Source organism: Tripterygium wilfordii, chromosome 16 (genome assembly GCF_013401445.1).
Source record: "Tripterygium wilfordii isolate XIE 37 chromosome 16, ASM1340144v1, whole genome shotgun sequence".
Taxonomy (NCBI): Eukaryota; Viridiplantae; Streptophyta; class Magnoliopsida; order Celastrales; family Celastraceae; genus Tripterygium; species Tripterygium wilfordii.
In genome coordinates, this window is record NC_052247.1 from 1316489 (window position 1) to 1333441 (window position 16953).

At 38.7% G+C, this 16953-nt stretch overlaps 3 protein-coding genes across 5 annotated transcripts; 2 read left to right on the plus strand and 1 right to left on the minus strand.

Moving 5' to 3' along the window:
• The first annotated feature begins 21 nt into the window (after positions 1 to 21).
• On the plus strand, positions 22 to 11062 carry LOC119980336 (serine carboxypeptidase-like). The gene is made up of 10 exons (XM_038823000.1): positions 22 to 443; positions 1493 to 1661; positions 3219 to 3338; positions 3591 to 3734; positions 3813 to 3963; positions 4236 to 4316; positions 5144 to 5148; positions 9749 to 10010; positions 10106 to 10239; positions 10322 to 11062. Exons 1-10 carry the CDS (start codon positions 37 to 39, stop codon positions 10448 to 10450), a joined length of 1602 nt encoding a protein of 533 aa, XP_038678928.1. The 5' UTR covers positions 22 to 36; the 3' UTR covers positions 10451 to 11062.
• Positions 7182 to 9101, minus strand: LOC119980334. The gene is made up of 2 exons (XM_038822998.1): positions 7639 to 9101; positions 7182 to 7354 (listed from the first exon to the last, which is right to left on the minus strand). Exons 1-2 carry the CDS (start codon positions 8642 to 8644, stop codon positions 7317 to 7319), a joined length of 1044 nt encoding a protein of 347 aa, XP_038678926.1. The 5' UTR covers positions 8645 to 9101; the 3' UTR covers positions 7182 to 7316.
• Positions 11063 to 11570: 508 nt separating the features above from the next.
• LOC119980492 (serine carboxypeptidase-like) lies at positions 11571 to 16540 on the plus strand. Of its 3 annotated transcripts, none has more exons than XM_038823202.1 (9): positions 11571 to 12006; positions 12825 to 12993; positions 13720 to 13839; positions 14176 to 14319; positions 14398 to 14548; positions 14846 to 14934; positions 15557 to 15818; positions 15914 to 16028; positions 16130 to 16540. In XM_038823202.1, exons 1-9 carry the CDS (start codon positions 11684 to 11686, stop codon positions 16179 to 16181), a joined length of 1425 nt encoding a protein of 474 aa, XP_038679130.1. In that variant the 5' UTR covers positions 11571 to 11683; the 3' UTR covers positions 16182 to 16540. The 3 variants fall into 3 exon arrangements, with proteins under 3 accessions (XP_038679130.1, XP_038679128.1, XP_038679129.1); XM_038823200.1 differs by having other exon boundaries at positions 11572 to 12006; positions 15914 to 16047; XM_038823201.1 differs by having other exon boundaries at positions 11572 to 12006; positions 14440 to 14548; positions 15914 to 16047.
• The last annotated feature ends 413 nt before the right edge of the window (positions 16541 to 16953 follow it).

Here is a 16953-nt window from a genome sequence, read left to right on the forward strand (position 1 = left end):
GCATTTCAAAACCAGATACGCATCACTAATAGCCACATGTCAAAGCGGGGCCCAACAAATAGGTTCGACGCACCAGGATTCCAAAAACACTCGCTCCAGTATCAGAGTTGCAAAGCAATGAGAATGGAGACACCGACGTTGGTCTCGCTGGTTCTCCTGCCTCTTCTCCTCTGTTCTTCTCTGTCGAGCGCGAACCTGATCGACGATCTTCAGCTCGCGAGGCCGAGTTTCCCGAAGGTGCAGGCGGAGAAGATGATTAGGGAGCTGAATTTGTCCCCAAAAGAGGATGTGAATGTGATAGATGAGGGCCGCGATTCTGTAGCTGGACCGAGGATCGTTGAGAGGCGATTCAGGTTTCCTAATTTGACTGAGAGTGCGGTGTCTGTGGAGGATTTGGGGCACCACGCTGGGTATTACAAGATTGCGCACTCGCATGATGCTAGGTATGCGATAAACACTAGAATTGTCGAGATATTTGCGTTTTTCTTTTCCGTTTACTTTAGTCGAGACTTGCATGATCTCGTTTGAGTTGGAGGTTAATGTTAAAATATATGCACCAAAACCAAAGCACACGTGCCCGAGTCCCGATAATACCGTTGTAATGTTACCGTTGCAGCTTTGTATATATGTGTATACACAAGCTCTTGTATTTTGTCAAGAAATTTGAATGAAAAACTCTATGCTCTCTCTCTTTCCTCTCTGTCATAAATCTATGCATTAATCATTTGGTCTCTTCCTTCTCTTAGTTTCCCATCTCATCAACATCACAAATCATTACAGTTAATGGTTTCTTTTCGGTATTTAGTTGAGCTCGAGGTGGAAGTAAATTGATGGATAAGAGAATTGGAATTACTATCCATGGTCTTCAATCCGGGTGCAGATTACTGCATTGAATGGATAAATTTAAAACATAAGTAAGAGGCTTGGAATGGTATTATTTACTTTACAGGACCTTAATAGGAAATTATTTTGCTTCCACAAAAATTTGAACTGAGATTGAACCCCCTTTTTTTTTGTTCACTCGGATTTGAGGATACATGAAAAATGGTTTCAGGGATTTCTGATTATATTTCAGTGAATAAAAATTGGAAGCCCTTTTCTTTCCTGTAAGGTCGATAATGAGTTATCAGATTGGTTTTAGTGCTTAATTTTATGTTTAGTTGTCTAAATGTTCAGAACTAAATTTGCTAGTCCTGGTCTTCCATCCTCCTTAAAAGGAATAATAATAAATCAAAAGGCCTCTTTTTGAGTCATCCTATATTTTATAAATTGAGTTATGCTATGTCTTAGAATAGTTTTTTTTTGGATGGGTGAGAGGGAGGCGGAAATCCTAACACACTGACTCCCCCACATTGGTATAGCTAAATAGGATATTTTTAAAATTCTTCATTTGGTACCAACTACTACTTCCCTTCCAATATTTTAGTCCTTGTGCCTACTTATTTCTTAAATTTTATGTTATTTGCTGACTTCTTCTATTTGTTTCTTGTAGGTTGTTTTACTTCTTCTTTGAATCACGCAACAGTAACAAGGATCCTGTTGTAATCTGGTTAACTGGAGGGCCAGGATGCGGTAGTGAAATGGCTATGTTTTATGAAAATGGTCCCTTCACTATTGCAGATAATATGTCTCTTCTATGGAACGAGTATGGCTGGGACAAGGTCTCACTCTTAAACTAATCCTTTTCAGTCTTTGTTAGATTTAATGTTTTTGACACTGATGCTAGTGCATGTTCTTTCATCCCGTCATAGCTTAACAGCACCGGGATGTTTGTTTGTCATCCTCATTCCAATTTTCTCATCTCTGTTATTTCGATTTAAGGGAACTAGCATCGATGCTGGTTGTATAGAGGAAAGTTAATCAACCTGCATTTGTTTCCACACTTATGTTGAGGAATAATATTTTCATTTGTTTCATATATGACTATGTGTTTCTAGATTTATAATTTTTATTGCCTGGAACCTTCTGGAGCTTTCTTTTCAAAACAATTGCTTGAGAATGTTTGTTTTGTAGGTAATGAAATGCAGTATGATCATGGTGATATTTGCTGTTTTATAAGAACAATTTTTCTGCTTCTTACTTAGGCATATGATTGTGGGAGTTGAATCGGAAGTATTTAGTGTACTGGACTGAAATAAAAGTTCAAGCATGTTTTAATTCTTCTTAAAGAGACACCAAATTTTGCTTCTTTTGAAGTATGTGTTCTTGGAAGGATCACTGTTCTGATGGTTGAATGATTTGTGGACTGGACTTTCACAACATTGGTCATGGGAGATGGTATGATCCACTCTGCTGAGAGATCCGAACATTGCTTTCTTGAGATATTTATAGACATTACAATAATGCCTTTTGGCTTCATCTTTGCTGCACCATTAGTATTATTACTGATTAGATCTAAGAGTCAAGCTGTGGGTATTTATGTTCCAGTCAAGCTTAGTTAAAAAAGTTGGATGTCCTCGTTTGCCAGTGTAGGTAATGCAACACGCGGTAACTCTCAGTGAGTTCTTTGATGCGCCGACTGTGGTGACTTCTTGGCAAGTCAACCGAAAGAGTGATGAACTCGTTCGGTTTGGGCTGCTTTGGAGAATCTACGATCTCGTGTCGGGACTTGGTGTGGATTTTAGATTGCCTATTCTAGGGCCACCCAAAAGGGAAATTAGTTTCTCTTACTTGCTGGGAGGGTACGACGGTACAGCGTTCCTTGTTCAGTCTGTGGGTCTTGTTCAACCCAAGGCTGGTAAGGGTCTGGTTTTGCCGGGTATCTTGGTCGAACAGAGACCAGGTACCGGTTCTAACAGCCCTATATATACCCATAGTGAAGGAGTCCTGAAGTCAAACTCCTCCAAACTTAATGTTCCTTGGTTGCAGTATACCATAATTATACTTCATGCATGTGTTATTTGTACGTTTATGCTTTTATAGCCTCGTATACATATCGAAACAAAATGTTTACATACTGTTTCATTTTGATTTTTCTGTATCGTGATTCACTTACTCTGGAGTTCAGAACTGTTGATTTATCATACTCTCTCATTTCCCCTTTCTGAATTTTCCTACTTTTATACAAGAGAGAGAGATTACAAAAGTTCAACAAGAGAGAGATTACAAACGTTCAACGATAAGACATAATTACTGATAACACCACACACTGACTACATTGAGAAACAAAAGATAAGTAAGTTATCAAGAAATGACAGAATGCTAATTTGATTGTGCAGGCATCAAACCTTCTATATGTTGACCAGCCTACTGGAAGTGGCTTTAGTTATAGTTCTGATAAGCGCGACATTCGCCACAATGAAGATGGAGTTAGCAATGATTTATACAACTTTCTACAGGTAGGCTATCCCCCTTCTCCTGCCCCCTCCTACACTTTTTTCAAATTAATAGGATGATTAAGTGCAACTTTCATGAATCATATCTGACAAGAAATAAAAATCTTGATTGACTTATTTCTCTCAAATACATGCGATCATGTGGCCTAGTGGTAGAGTTGCAGGGGTGCAATCTAGAGGTCACATGTTCAATTACGGGAAACGGCCTCTTCACATATTATGTGTGCAAGATTAAATTGGCTGCTATCATGCTAGGCCTTCTTTGAGGAGCATCCTCAGTTTCAAGGCAATGATTTCTACATTACTGGAGAATCGTATGCCGGGCATTATATTCCTGCTCTTGCTGCTCGAGTCCACAAAGGAAACAAAGCTAAGGAAGGAATCCATATAAACCTGAAAGTATGTCTTTAGTTTCTCCTTCTGACTATATTTATTTGGTTTTACTTCTGTTTAGCTCAACCCAAACTGGTTCCACAGGGATTTGCCATTGGTAATGGACTTACTGATCCTGCAATTCAGTATAAATCATACACAGATTATGCATTGGAGATGGGCATAATTAAGAAGTCCGATTATGACCGTATCAACAAAGTCGTTCCAGTTTGTGAAATGGCTGTAAAGCTTTGTGGTAACACCATTTCAGATTGTTTACCTGCATCCTCCTGCCCCATCCCACCCCACCCCAAAGAAAGAAAGGAAAAAAAAAAAAAAACCATGTTCTCAAGGATTTCTCTCTCATTTTTTTACATTAAAAAGTTATTACCTCAAAGGAAAAAAATAAAAAATCTTGTTCTATAGGATTATATCTCTTTTTTTTTACAGTTAAAAAATGGTATTTATTTTTTAGGCACTAAACTTTTCTTATTGTAATTCTGCTTAAGCTTTTGGTTTTAATTTCAGGCACTGATGGTACAGTCTCCTGTGTGGCTTCATATTATGTTTGCGGTGCCATATTGGATAGCATAGCGGCAGTTAATGGTAGTACATGTCAATATTGCTATCAATTTTCCCCCCTCTCCTTGTGAGAGTACCTCTTATTAAATATCATATTGTTCCATAATACAAGCCTAATATTATGACTAACAGCAGCTATATCTGACTAACTAACAGCAGCTATATCTGACTAACTATACAGCTATACAGCTATCATATCTGACTAACTAACAGCAGCTATATCTGACTAACTATACAGCACAGCTATACAGCTATCAGCACAGCTATATAGCTATCATCCCCCCTCAAATTGATGCTGGGCGATCAAGAAGCAGCAATTTGCCAACCAAAAACTGATGACGTTGCCTTGTCATAGCCTTGGTAAACACATCAGCAATCTGGAGGTTGGTGGAAACATGCGGAAGAGAAATCACACGAGTATCCACAGCGTCTCGGATATAGTGACAATCCACCTCGATGTGCTTAGTACGCTCATGATATACTGGATTAGTAGCAATTTGAATAGCACTGGTGTTGTCAGCATGGAGAGGAGTGGGATCAGATTGAGGAAAGCCAAGTTCAGCGAGTAGCCCACGAAGCCAAACAACCTCTGAACACGCTGCAGACATAGCACGATACTCGGATTCAGTCGAAGATTTGGAAACACGATCTTGCTTCTTACTTTTCCAAGATATTAGGGACTCTCCAAGAAACATACACCAACCCGTAACAGAACGACGAGTATTAGGACATCCTGCCCAATCAGCATCACTAAAGGCATCAAGACGAATAGGAGTATCAACAGGAAAAAACAAACCACGACTCGAAGAACCTCGCAGGTATCGAATGATACGACGAACTGCTGCCAAATGTAGATGTCGTGGAGACTGCATAAATTGGCTAACTTGCTGAACGGCAAAAGAGATATCAGGTCGTGTAATAGTCAAATAATTCAAGCTACCAACCAACTGCCGAAACATACTAGGATCTGGGAGAAGATCGCCCTCCTCACAACGGTATTTAAGATTGACTTCCAATGGGGTATCCACCGAGGAAGAATCTTGAAGACCAGCCAAAGCAACCAAATCTTGGGCATATTTATGTTGATGCACAAACACCCCAGAAGTATCAGTATGAATCTCCAAACCCAAGAAATACGTAAGAGGACCAAGATCCTTCATGTGAAAAGAGTCTTGAAGTTTCTGTTGAAGGTGAGCAATCAAGGAGGAATCTGTACCAGTGATCACGATGTCATCTACATAAACGAGTAGGAAAACAACACCAGCGGAGGTCTTGCAAATAAACAAAGACGAGTCATATTGGCTTTGCACAAATGAAAATTTAAGTAAGGTAGACCGGAACTTTTCAAACCATGCCCGAGGAGCTTGTTTTAATCCATACAAGGACCGGTTTAACTTACACACTTCTGAAGTAGAGGTAGAAAATAGACCAGGTGGAGGAGTCATGTAAACATCCTCTTTGAGATCACCATGTAGAAAAGCATTCTTGACATCCATTTGGTGAAGTGGCCAACTCTGTGAAGCAGCAATAGCAATGATTGTACGTACCGTAGTCATTTTTGCCACAGGAGCGAATGTCTCCTCATAGTCAATCCCATATTCTTGCCTATTACCCAAAGCAACCAGCCGTGCCTTATAACGATCCAAAGTCCCATCAGAACGAAGTTTAACTGAGTAAACCCATTTACACCCAATGAGCTTAACAGTAGATGGACGAGGAATGATGTCCCATGTATGATTTTCCTGAAGAGCGTGAAGTTCCTCCTGCATCGCCCTTTTCCAACACTCATGTTTGACAGCCTCGGAGTAACATGAAGGAATTGAAATATTGGATAAAGTAGCGGTGAGAGACGTGTGAGAAAAACCATACCTATCAGGAGGATGCGAGACTCTGGTAGATCGTCGCGGAGCTGTCTGAACAGTCTCAGGTGATGGATCAATCTCCGGAAGGGGTAAAGTTGGTTGACGTCGTTTATACACAAAGCCAGGCTTGAATCGATCAGGAGGAGAGGGCAAGTCATCAAAAGTAGGAAGAAGTGCTGCTGTAGGAGATGACTCAACGTGAGTAGGAAAGAAGTATTGATCCTCAAAGAAAATAACATTTCGAGAGACACGAAATCTGTTAGAGCATGGATCATAACAAACAAAACCTTTTTGAGAAACACTATAACCCATAAAGGCACATTTAATAGACTGAGCAGAAAGTTTGTGACGCTCATGAGATGGTAAGTGCACAAAGCAAACACAACCAAAAGTATGTAGAGAATGATAACTCGGATGCTCGTGGAAAAGACGAAAGTATGGAGAATTATAGTTTAACACTTGAGATGGCAGTCTATTAATTAAATAAACTGCAGTAGACAAAGCTTCAACCCAGAACTTAGATGGAACAAAAGACTCAATTAATAATGTCCGAACAACATCTAAAAGATGACGATTTTTGCGTTCCGCTACGCCATTTTGTTGTGGCGTGTAAGGACAAGAGCGTTGTGAGATAATGCCTTTTTGTTTCAAAAACTCATGAAATTCGTGAGACATATATTCCCCACCAGAATCAGATCGTAATACTTTAATACCTGAAGAGAATTGTGTATTAACATATGCCAAAAAGGTCTTAAAAACAGAGAAGACCTCAGACTTGGAATGTAGAAAATATACCCAAGTAAATCTACTATAATCATCAATGAATGTCACAAAGTACTTATGGTGAGTATGAGAAATAATAGGTGTAATGCCCCAAACATCAGTATGGATAATATCAAAACAGTGTTTAGCACGACTGCCAGAAGAAGGAAAAGGAAGGACTTTACTCTTGCCTAATTTGCATGTAGAGCAATCAAATTTAAGACTGTGGGAAGTGAAATGATTTTTATTGCCCAACAAACCAGAATTCAATACGTGAGACAGAACAAGAGAATTTGGATGACCCAAACGTTTATGCCATACATCACCCTTAGTTTTAACAGTAGTACAAGCCAAAGATACGACACTAGGAATGGAAAAATGTAGTGGAAACAATCTCCCAACTTTAGGCCCCTTCGCGATTAACGTCCCCGTCACCTGATCCTGCACAGAACAACCATCACGAGAAAAATGGACATCACAGTTATTATCAACCAGCTGACCAACCGAAAGAAGACTAGTAGAAAGTCCCGGTGACAAAAAAACATTGTTGAAAGATGAAGTAATATCACCAACAGCAACAATAGGTAAATGACTTCCATTAGCAATCTGAATATGTGATGAACCATTATACGGACGCACATTTTGAAGCATATGAGATGAACTAGTCATATGATTTGATGCACCAGAATCAAGAAACCAAGGTTGAGAGGATGTATTATTTTTACCTTGCAGCCCTAAGGCTGAAAATGCTGAAACAATCATTTGTTGTACCATATCAGCAGTAAGAACTGCTGACCCAGCACCCGTAGGAGTGCTTGTAGACACTGCTGGAGCAATAAATTGATAGTTGTGCCCTTCTGGAGATTGTCCATCAGGCAGAGTGCCAACTACAGCTTGAAAGGCATTGACTTGGCGCTTTTGAGGACGAGTAGGACACTCTTTGATGATGTGCCCTTGTTGTTTACAATAATTGCAGAATCGCTTTTTACAATTGAGAGCAATATGTCCATATTCTTTGCAGCTGTAACACTGCACTTTCCGCATATCTCTATTTTTGCCTTTCTCTTGAGTCGCATAAGCAACCGTAACAGCATTAGTACCCAACCTCCCCTGCTCAAGAGTGGCTTGTGTGAGAAGACGTTGCTCTTCACGAAGTAATTCTCCAAAGCAAACATCTAAGGATGGAGGTGGGTCACGATTCATCAAATTGGAGCGAATGGCCTCATATTCGGATCGCAACTTCATTAAAAATTGAGCTCTCTTACTTTGCTCATGAACTTTTTGAACATCAGAGAGAGATGCAGCGGGTACTGTAGCATAAACAATGTCAGTAAACTCTGCCCACAAATTCTGGAAACCAGAGAAGAAATCTTGAATGGAGAGATTGCCATGAGAGTAACAAGCAATCTCATACTCCAATTGAAAACGTCTAGCTGAATTGTCCTGATGATAAACCTTTTTTAAATATTCCCACATGGATTTCGCAGTTTTATATGGCCTCAAATTGAGGACAATAAGAGGATCAACAGACCCTAACATCCATGTCATCACACGAGCATTTTTGACATTCCAAGAAGCCAACTTTGTAGGATCTGTAGGGGCTGGATCACTTCCATCTATTAGACCCCATAAGTCCTTCCCTGTGACAAATAATTGAAACTGAAATTCCCAGGAGGAATAGTTCTTACCAGTGAATCGAATATTGAACGAATCATTGTTGCTTGTAGACATGATGAAACAATGATTTGACAACACAAGAATAATGCAAGCTTGGAATTATGCCAGCACCCAGAAAATCAGAAAACCAAAGAACCAAGAGTACCAAGAAAACAAATCGCAGTAGATCTGAAAATCAAAGAGCTGTTGAACAGAAAGATAAGGATCGTTCCAACAGCAAGCCTAGACAAGCCAAAATCCAAGAGACCCAGATATCAAGGGCTAAACACAAGAAAAGGCCAAGAAAACCAAAGAATCAGAGAGCAAAGTAGTTCAGAAACCTTGCTCCGATACCATGTCAATATTGCTATCAATTTTCCCCCCTCTCCTTGTGAGAGTACCTCTTATTAAATATCATATTGTTCCATAATACAAGCCTAATATTATGACTAACAGCAGCTATATCTGACTAACTAACAGCAGCTATATCTGACTAACTATACAGCTATACAGCTATCATATCTGACTAACTAACAGCAGCTATATCTGACTAACTATACAGCACAGCTATACAGCTATCAGCACAGCTATATAGCTATCAGTACAAATGTATGAATCTATGATATTCTCTCTCTCTCTTAAAAATTGTCGACACATTAGAACATTCAAAGTGAACTTGTATGTGAAGTGCATTATAAGCCCATCCAGTAGCATCGGCCCCAAGATATGTCATTTTTTCCTTTATGATGGAAATGCCAAAATTAAGTATTTTATTTGCTGACAGTATATATTCATTTAAATATTTTTTGGGAGGTGGGTGTTGTATGGTATTACTGAAAGATGATTAAAACCCTACAAAATATGTCTTTTTCCCATTCTATACATCTGTTTTTTTTCCTATTCAGTTGTACTTTAGAGATGTTTGAATCTGGAGTCTGCAAAAACAATATTCATATTGATGTTGTGAATGCATAAAACAACCGTGAATGCTTTTATAATGACCACCTCCTGCCTACTGTGTTATCTCTGCATTTATGTGACATGAAAAAGTTCTGTGAGTGGATTTTATGCTATGACCATATCTTGAGTTTAGAAATAATTTGCCTTCCAACATCATGTGAGTGCATAAAGTACAATAATGAGAGGTTGTATATGAGCAGCTATGTTTACTTTCTGCAGAACTATGACATTCGAAAGAAATGTGAGCGGATCCTTTGCTATGACTTCTCAAACATGGAGAAATTTCTGGCTCAGAAATCTGTTAGGGATGCACTTGGTGTTCCTGCAGACTTAGACTTTGTCTTTCTTAATCCAACAGTGAATAAGGCCATGCTTGTTGACTGCATGAGGAATCTTGAGGTGGGCATTCCTGCTCTTCTTGAGGATGGAATCAAGCTGCTTGTATATGCTGGAGAATATGATTTCATCTGCAACTGGCTTGGTATGTTATTATGCCTCTCTGACATTTTGCTGTTCTAGTGACCGGATGACATAATATTAGTATAACATGTGCCTTAGTGTATCTTATGTGAGCAGGTAATTCAAGATGGGTTCATGCCATGGAGTGGTCTGGTCAGAAAGAGTTTGTGGCATCTCCTGAAGTTGCTTTCACAGTTGATGGTTCGGAAGCTGGGGTACTCAAGAGCTATGGGTCTCTTGCTTTCCTTAAGGTTTCTCTCTCTCTCTCTCTCTCATGGTTGCCAATGGTTAATTGCTGGTGCTAATGAAATTGCATGATATGTCTGCCAACAGGTCCATGATGCAGGTCACATGGTTCCCATGGACCAGCCAAAGGCTGCATTAGAGATGCTGGAGAGGTGGATTAAGGGCACACTGTCTGAACCTCCTGCTGATCCAGAAAGATTGACCGCAGACACGTGATTCCCCGTAGTTCTTCTCCAGGTCCCTCGTACAAATTTTGTGCATAAAGTATGAGTGATCATTAGTTATATGGTTATTAAGTCACTCAGTATACTATGCACCATGCAGTGTGCAATACCATTCTCTTAAACTAATAGGAGCAGGAAGATACTGCATGCCCTTGTATGGATGTCAAAATTAGTTGCAACCCCTCTTCGCGGACCGGGCTTGGTCTGCTTGGGTTTTCGGCCCACATGGCTTTGAAAAGAGTCTAGAGAAGAGAATTAAAGTGGAGGAGACAAATCATTAATGTTGTAGTGATTCACTGTCACTTAGGTTTGCCATGTATTTATCAAAAGCTTGAATCCGAAGTTAGAGAGCTTTAGTCACAACCCGATTTATACTAAGTGTACCTCGATTTTGCTTTGACTGTCTTTTTTGAAGACATATGCTTTTGACTTTGTCTTTTATGAAGACATATGTTCTTTACACCCTATCCATCATCATCTCTTTCTTCTTCCTCACGAGCACCCACGGTCAATCATGGTGTTGTTGTCGTCCGAGTATTAGGGTGTGTTTGTAAAATGTCTCAAATTTATGTAGTTTGGGTGTATTTATAAAAGTTTAGAGTTTTCATGGATTACTATTAACAAGGAGTGTATTTAATAAAAACCGAGGTGTGATTAAAGTTTCCCAATCAAGTTTGAACTTGTCCGAACGAATCTTTCATGTTTTCAATCAAGGCTTGCCATGGCCCTTAGGTCGGCCCACAAACTTCCTAGGTTGGCAATCCCTATCAAAAGCTACAATTTGTTTGGTTCGGATGATGAAATTTGTTCGATCTAAATTAAATCAAATTTTGATATAAATTATATGTTCGAAATTCGAATCTAAACAAATTTTTTTTGTCTGATTTAAAATGAATCTGAATCTAAACATAAAAAATGTGTTCCATTAACTTATCTTATTTTTAATCCAAATTAGGTTATTGTGAGAATTTATTCGAATTTAAACAAATCCAATTTGATCAATTAAGTATATACTAAAATTCAATCCGGTTTGGAATTGGGGAGACATAAATATTTCATAAAGTGGTGTCATTGTCCCACCCGTTATAAAAAACCCGAAACCAATTTTTTTGTTTTTCCCTCTTCCGAGTTGTGGTTACTTTCCACTTCTTTGGATATCATAAACCAAAACCGTCTTCGCAACACTCCTCCAGTATCAGAGTTGCAGCAACTCTGTCGCTTAGCAATGAAGATGGAGACACTGACTTTGGTCTCTCTGGTTCTTCTGCCACTTCTCCTCTGTTCTTCTCTGTCGAGCGCGAACCTGATCGACGATCTTCAACTCGCGAGGCCGAATTTCCCGAAGGTGAAAGCGGAGAAGATGATTAGGGAGCTGAATTTGTCCCCAAAAGAGGATGTGAATGTGATAGAAGGCCGCGATTCTGTAGAAGAACCGAGGATCGTAGAGAGGCGATTCAGGTTTCCTAATTTGACTGAGAGTGCGGTGTCTGTGGAGGATTTGGGGCATCACGCTGGGTATTACAAGGTTGCGCACTCGCATGATGCTAGGTATGCGATAAACACTAGAATTGTCTACGTATTTGCGTTTTGCTTCCGTGTACTTTATTCGAGACTTGCATGATTTCATTTGAGTTGGAGGTTAATGGTTTCTTTTCGGTATATAGTTGAGCTCGAGCTGGAAGTAAATTGATGGATAAGAAAAATAGAATTACTATCCGTGGTCTCCAATCTGGGTGTAGATTACTGCATTGAATGGATAAATTTAAAACAAAAGTAACAAATTAGACATTTATATTGGTTATCTATGGCATCTTATTAGTGGTGTCATGCGCAGAGGCATGGAATGGTATTATTTTGCTACCACATAAATTTGAACTGAAACTGAACCCTTGTTTGTTTTTCTGTTCACTTGGATTTCAGAATACATGAAGGATTTTTTATTATATTTCTCAGTGAGTAAAAATTGGAAGCCTTTTTCTTTCCTGTAAGGTTGATAATGAGTTGTCAGATTGGTTCTAGTGCTTAATTATATTTTTAATTGTGTTACTGTTCAGCACTAGATTTGTTAGTCCTGGTCTCCTATCCTCCTTAAAAGGAATAATAATAAATCACAAAGCCTCTTTATGAGTCATGCTATATTTATAAATTGAGTTATGCTATTTCTTAGAATAGTTTTTTTTAGTGGGTGAGAGGGATGGGGAAATCCTAACATCCTAACTCTCCCACATCGGTATAGCTATATAGGATATTTTAGAAATTCTTCATTTGGTACCTACAACTACTTTCCTGCCTATATTTTAGTCCTTGTGCCTACTTATTTCTGAAATTTAAGTTATTTGCTGACTTCTTCTATTTGTTTCTTGTAGGTTGTTTTACTTCTTCTTCGAATCACGCAACAGCAAGAAGGATCCTGTTGTAATCTGGTTAACTGGAGGGCCAGGATGCAGTAGTGAATTGGCTATGTTTTATGAAAATGGTCCCTTCACTATTGCAGATAATATGTCTCTTCTATGGAATGAGTATGGCTGGGACCAGGTCTCTCTCTCTTAAACTAAACCTTTTCAGTCTTTGTTAGATTTAATGTTCTTGACACTGATGCTAGTGCATGTTGTTTCATCCAGTCATAGCTTAACAGCACCGGGCTGTTTGTTCGCCATACACTCATACTCATTCCAATTTTCTTGTCTCTATTATTTTGATTTAAAGGAAGTAGTACCAAAGCAGGTTGTATAGAGGGAAGTTAATCAACCTGCGTTTGTTTCAACACTTATGTTGAGGAATAATATTTTCATATGTTTCAAATTTGATTCTGTGTTTCTAGATATATAATTTTTATTGCCTGGAACCTTCTGAAGCTTTCTTTTCAAAACAATTGCTTGAGAATGTTTGTTTTGTAGGTAATGAAATGCAGTTTGATCATGGTGATATTTGCTTTTATAATCTTGTATACATATTGAAACAAAAATGTTTACATACTACTTCATTTCGATTTTTCTGTCTCGTGCTTCACTTACTCTAGAGTTCAAAACTGTTGATGTTTCGTACTTTCTCATTTCCACTTTCTGTTCAAAAGCACTATTGCAGATTTTTTCTACTTTTATACATGAGAAATGATAGGGTTCTTGCAAAACACAAAAGAGAGATCACAAAAGTTCAACGATAAGATGTACTTACTGATAAGACCACACACTGACTATATTGAGAAACAAAAGATAAAAGAAACTTATCAAGAAATAACAGAATGCTAATTTGATTGTGCAGGCATCAAACCTTCTATATGTTGACCAGCCTACTGGAACTGGCTTTAGTTATAGTTCTGATAGGCACGACATTCGTCACAATGAAGATGGAGTTAGCAATGATTTATATGACTTTCTACAGGTAGACTATTCCCCTTCTCCGCCCCCACTCCTACACTTGTTTCAGATTAATAGGATGATTAAGTGAAACTTTCATGAATCATATCTGGTAAGAAATAAAAATCTTGATTGACTTATTTCTCTCAATACATGCGAACATGTGGCCTAGTGGTAGAGGTCACAGGTTCAATTCTTGGAAACACGCCTCTCCACATATTATATGGGGGTAAGGTCAACATACATCCTGTCTATTCCGGACTCCACCCACTGCGGGAGCCTTGTGCACGAGAGTTGTTTATCTTTTTGCTTATTTCTCTCAATTTCAAGTGCAATATTAAATTGGCTTCTATTATATTAGGCCTTCTTTGAGGAGCATCCTCAACTTCAAGACAATGATTTCTACATTACTGGAGAATCGTATGCTGGGCATTATATTCCTGCTTTTGCTGCTCGAGTCCACAGAGGAAACAAAGCTAAAGAAGGAATCCATATAAACCTGAAAGTATGTCTTTAGTTTCTCCTTATGACTATATTTATTTGGTTTAACTTTTGTTTATCTCAACCCAAACTGTTTCCACAGGGATTTGCCATTGGTAATGGGCTTACTGATCCTGCAATTCAGTATAAAGCATACACAGATTATGCATTGGAGATGGGCATAATTAAGAAGTCCGATTACGACCGTATCAACAAAGTCATTCCAGTTTGTGAAATGGCAGTAAAGCTTTGTGGTAACGCCATCTCAGATTGTTTTTTGTTTTCTCGCATCCCCCTGCCCCACCCGACCCCACCCCAAAGAAAGAAAAAAAATAGAAAATATAACCCCTTCTTCTCAAGGATTTCTCTCTCTCTCTCTCTCTCTCTCTCTCTCTACATTAAAAAAGGTTATTACCCCAAAGGAACAAATAAAAATCTTGTTCTATAGGATGATATCTCTTGTTTCTTACAGTTAAAAATGGTATCATTATTTATTAGGCATTAAACTTTTTTATTAATAATTCTGCTTAAGCTTTTGGTTTTAATTTCAGGCACTGATGGTACAGTCTCCTGTGTGGCTTCATATTATGTTTGCGATGCCATATTCAATAGCATCATGGCACTTAATGGTGGTACAAATGTATGAACTGCTATGATATTCTCTCTCTCTCTCTCTCTCTAATAAATTGTTGATGCATTAGAAAGCCAGTCAAACAGAAACTGTATGTGAACTTGTGAAGTGCATTATTAGCACATTCAGTAGCATTGGCCTCAAGATATGCCATATTTTCCTTTATGATGGAAATGCCAAAACTTAAGTATTTTATTTACCGACAGTATATTTAATTTAATATTTTTTGAAGGTGGGTGTTGTATGTACTACTGAAAGATGATTAAAAGTTTAAAACCCTACAAAATATGGCTTTTGTGTTTTTCCCCTTTTATACATTTTTTTTTTCCTATTCAGTTGTACTTTAGAAAAATTCTGTCCAATACATAATTTTATTTGAATCTTGAGTCTGCAAAAACAATTTCATATTGATGTTGTGAATGCGCTAAACAACCATGACTGCTTGTATAATGACCAGCTACTGTCTACTGTGTTATCTCTGCATTTATGTGGCATGAAAAAGTTCTGTGAGTGGATTTTATGCTATGACCATATCTTGAGTCTAGAAACAATTTGCCTTCCAACATCATGTGAGTGCATACAGTACAATAATGAGAGGTTGTATATGACCAGCTATGTTTACTTTCTGCAGTACTATGACATTCGAAAGAAATGCGAGGGGAGCCTTTGCTATGACTTCTCAAACTTGGAGAAATTTCTGGGTCAGAAATCTGTTAGGGATGCACTTGGTGTTCCTGCAGACTTAGACTTTGTCTCTTGTAGTCCAACAGTGTATGAGGCGATGCTTGTTGACTGGATGAGGAATCTTGAGGTGGGCATTCCTGCTCTTCTTGAGGATGGAATCAAGCTGCTTGTATATGCTGGAGAATATGATCTCATCTGCAACTGGCTTGGTACGTTATTATGCCCCTCTGATATTTTGTTGTACAAGCGATCAGATGACATAATATTAGTATGACATGTGCATTAGTGTATCTTATGTGAGCAGGTAATTCAAGATGGGTTCATGCCATGGAGTGGTCTGGTCAGAAAGAGTTTGTGGCATCTCCTGAAGTTGCTTTCACAGTTGATGGTTCAGAAGCTGGGGTACTCAGGAGCTATGGGTCTCTTGCTTTCCTTAAGGTCTCTCTCCCCCTCTCTTTCTCATGTTGGCCAAAGTATAAGTGCTGGTGCTAATGAAATTGTATGATATGCCTGCCAACAGGTCCATGATGCAGGTCACATGGTTCCCATGGACCAGCCAAAGGCTGCATTAGAGATGCTGGAGAGGTGGATTAAGGGCACACTGTCTGAACCTGCTGCCGATCCGGAAAGATTGGCTGCAGACATGTGATTCCCTGTAGTTCTTCTACACGTCCCACGCATTCATTTACACATAAAGTAGGAGTGATCATTAATCAGCACAACCATTCTCTTAAACTAATGGGTGCGAAGGTACTGAATGCCCTATATGGATGTCAAACTAGCGTTGCACTTGCACCTGAACGAATGAGGTTGGCCAGTTTGATCATTTCAATGATTTGTTTCTTCAAACTGTCAAACGAATGAGGTTGCTCAGAATGGTCTTGTTGTGGAGATTTGTTTGGCTATTTGGTAAATGAACAATTCTTATGAATGGGAATGGTGAACTTGAACAGTTAATGAAATCTCATTTTAAGCTTTTCAAGTTTTAGGTCTCTCTCTCAACACTAGGTACTTGAGCTTGGCAAATAATGAATCAACTCCGAAGTCCAAACATAATAGATCATTGTTTAACACCCTAAAATGATTCAAAAATATTATGATAAATCACATGAACTTATTCTTGGACAGAGACATTGATCATATGGATCAACCCAGTCATCGAAGAATATTTTCAAGCATTCCCCTGACTCTCATTGGGAGATCATTTGGGGAGTGTGTTGTATTTTGATTTCTTGTGGTGAGGTGAAGTGTAGTGAAGTGAGTTACGGTGATAAAAGTTGTTTGGCATGTTAGGGGAGGCGAGGGTAAAATTCGGTGATATGGTAATGTACCGCTTCCTAAATA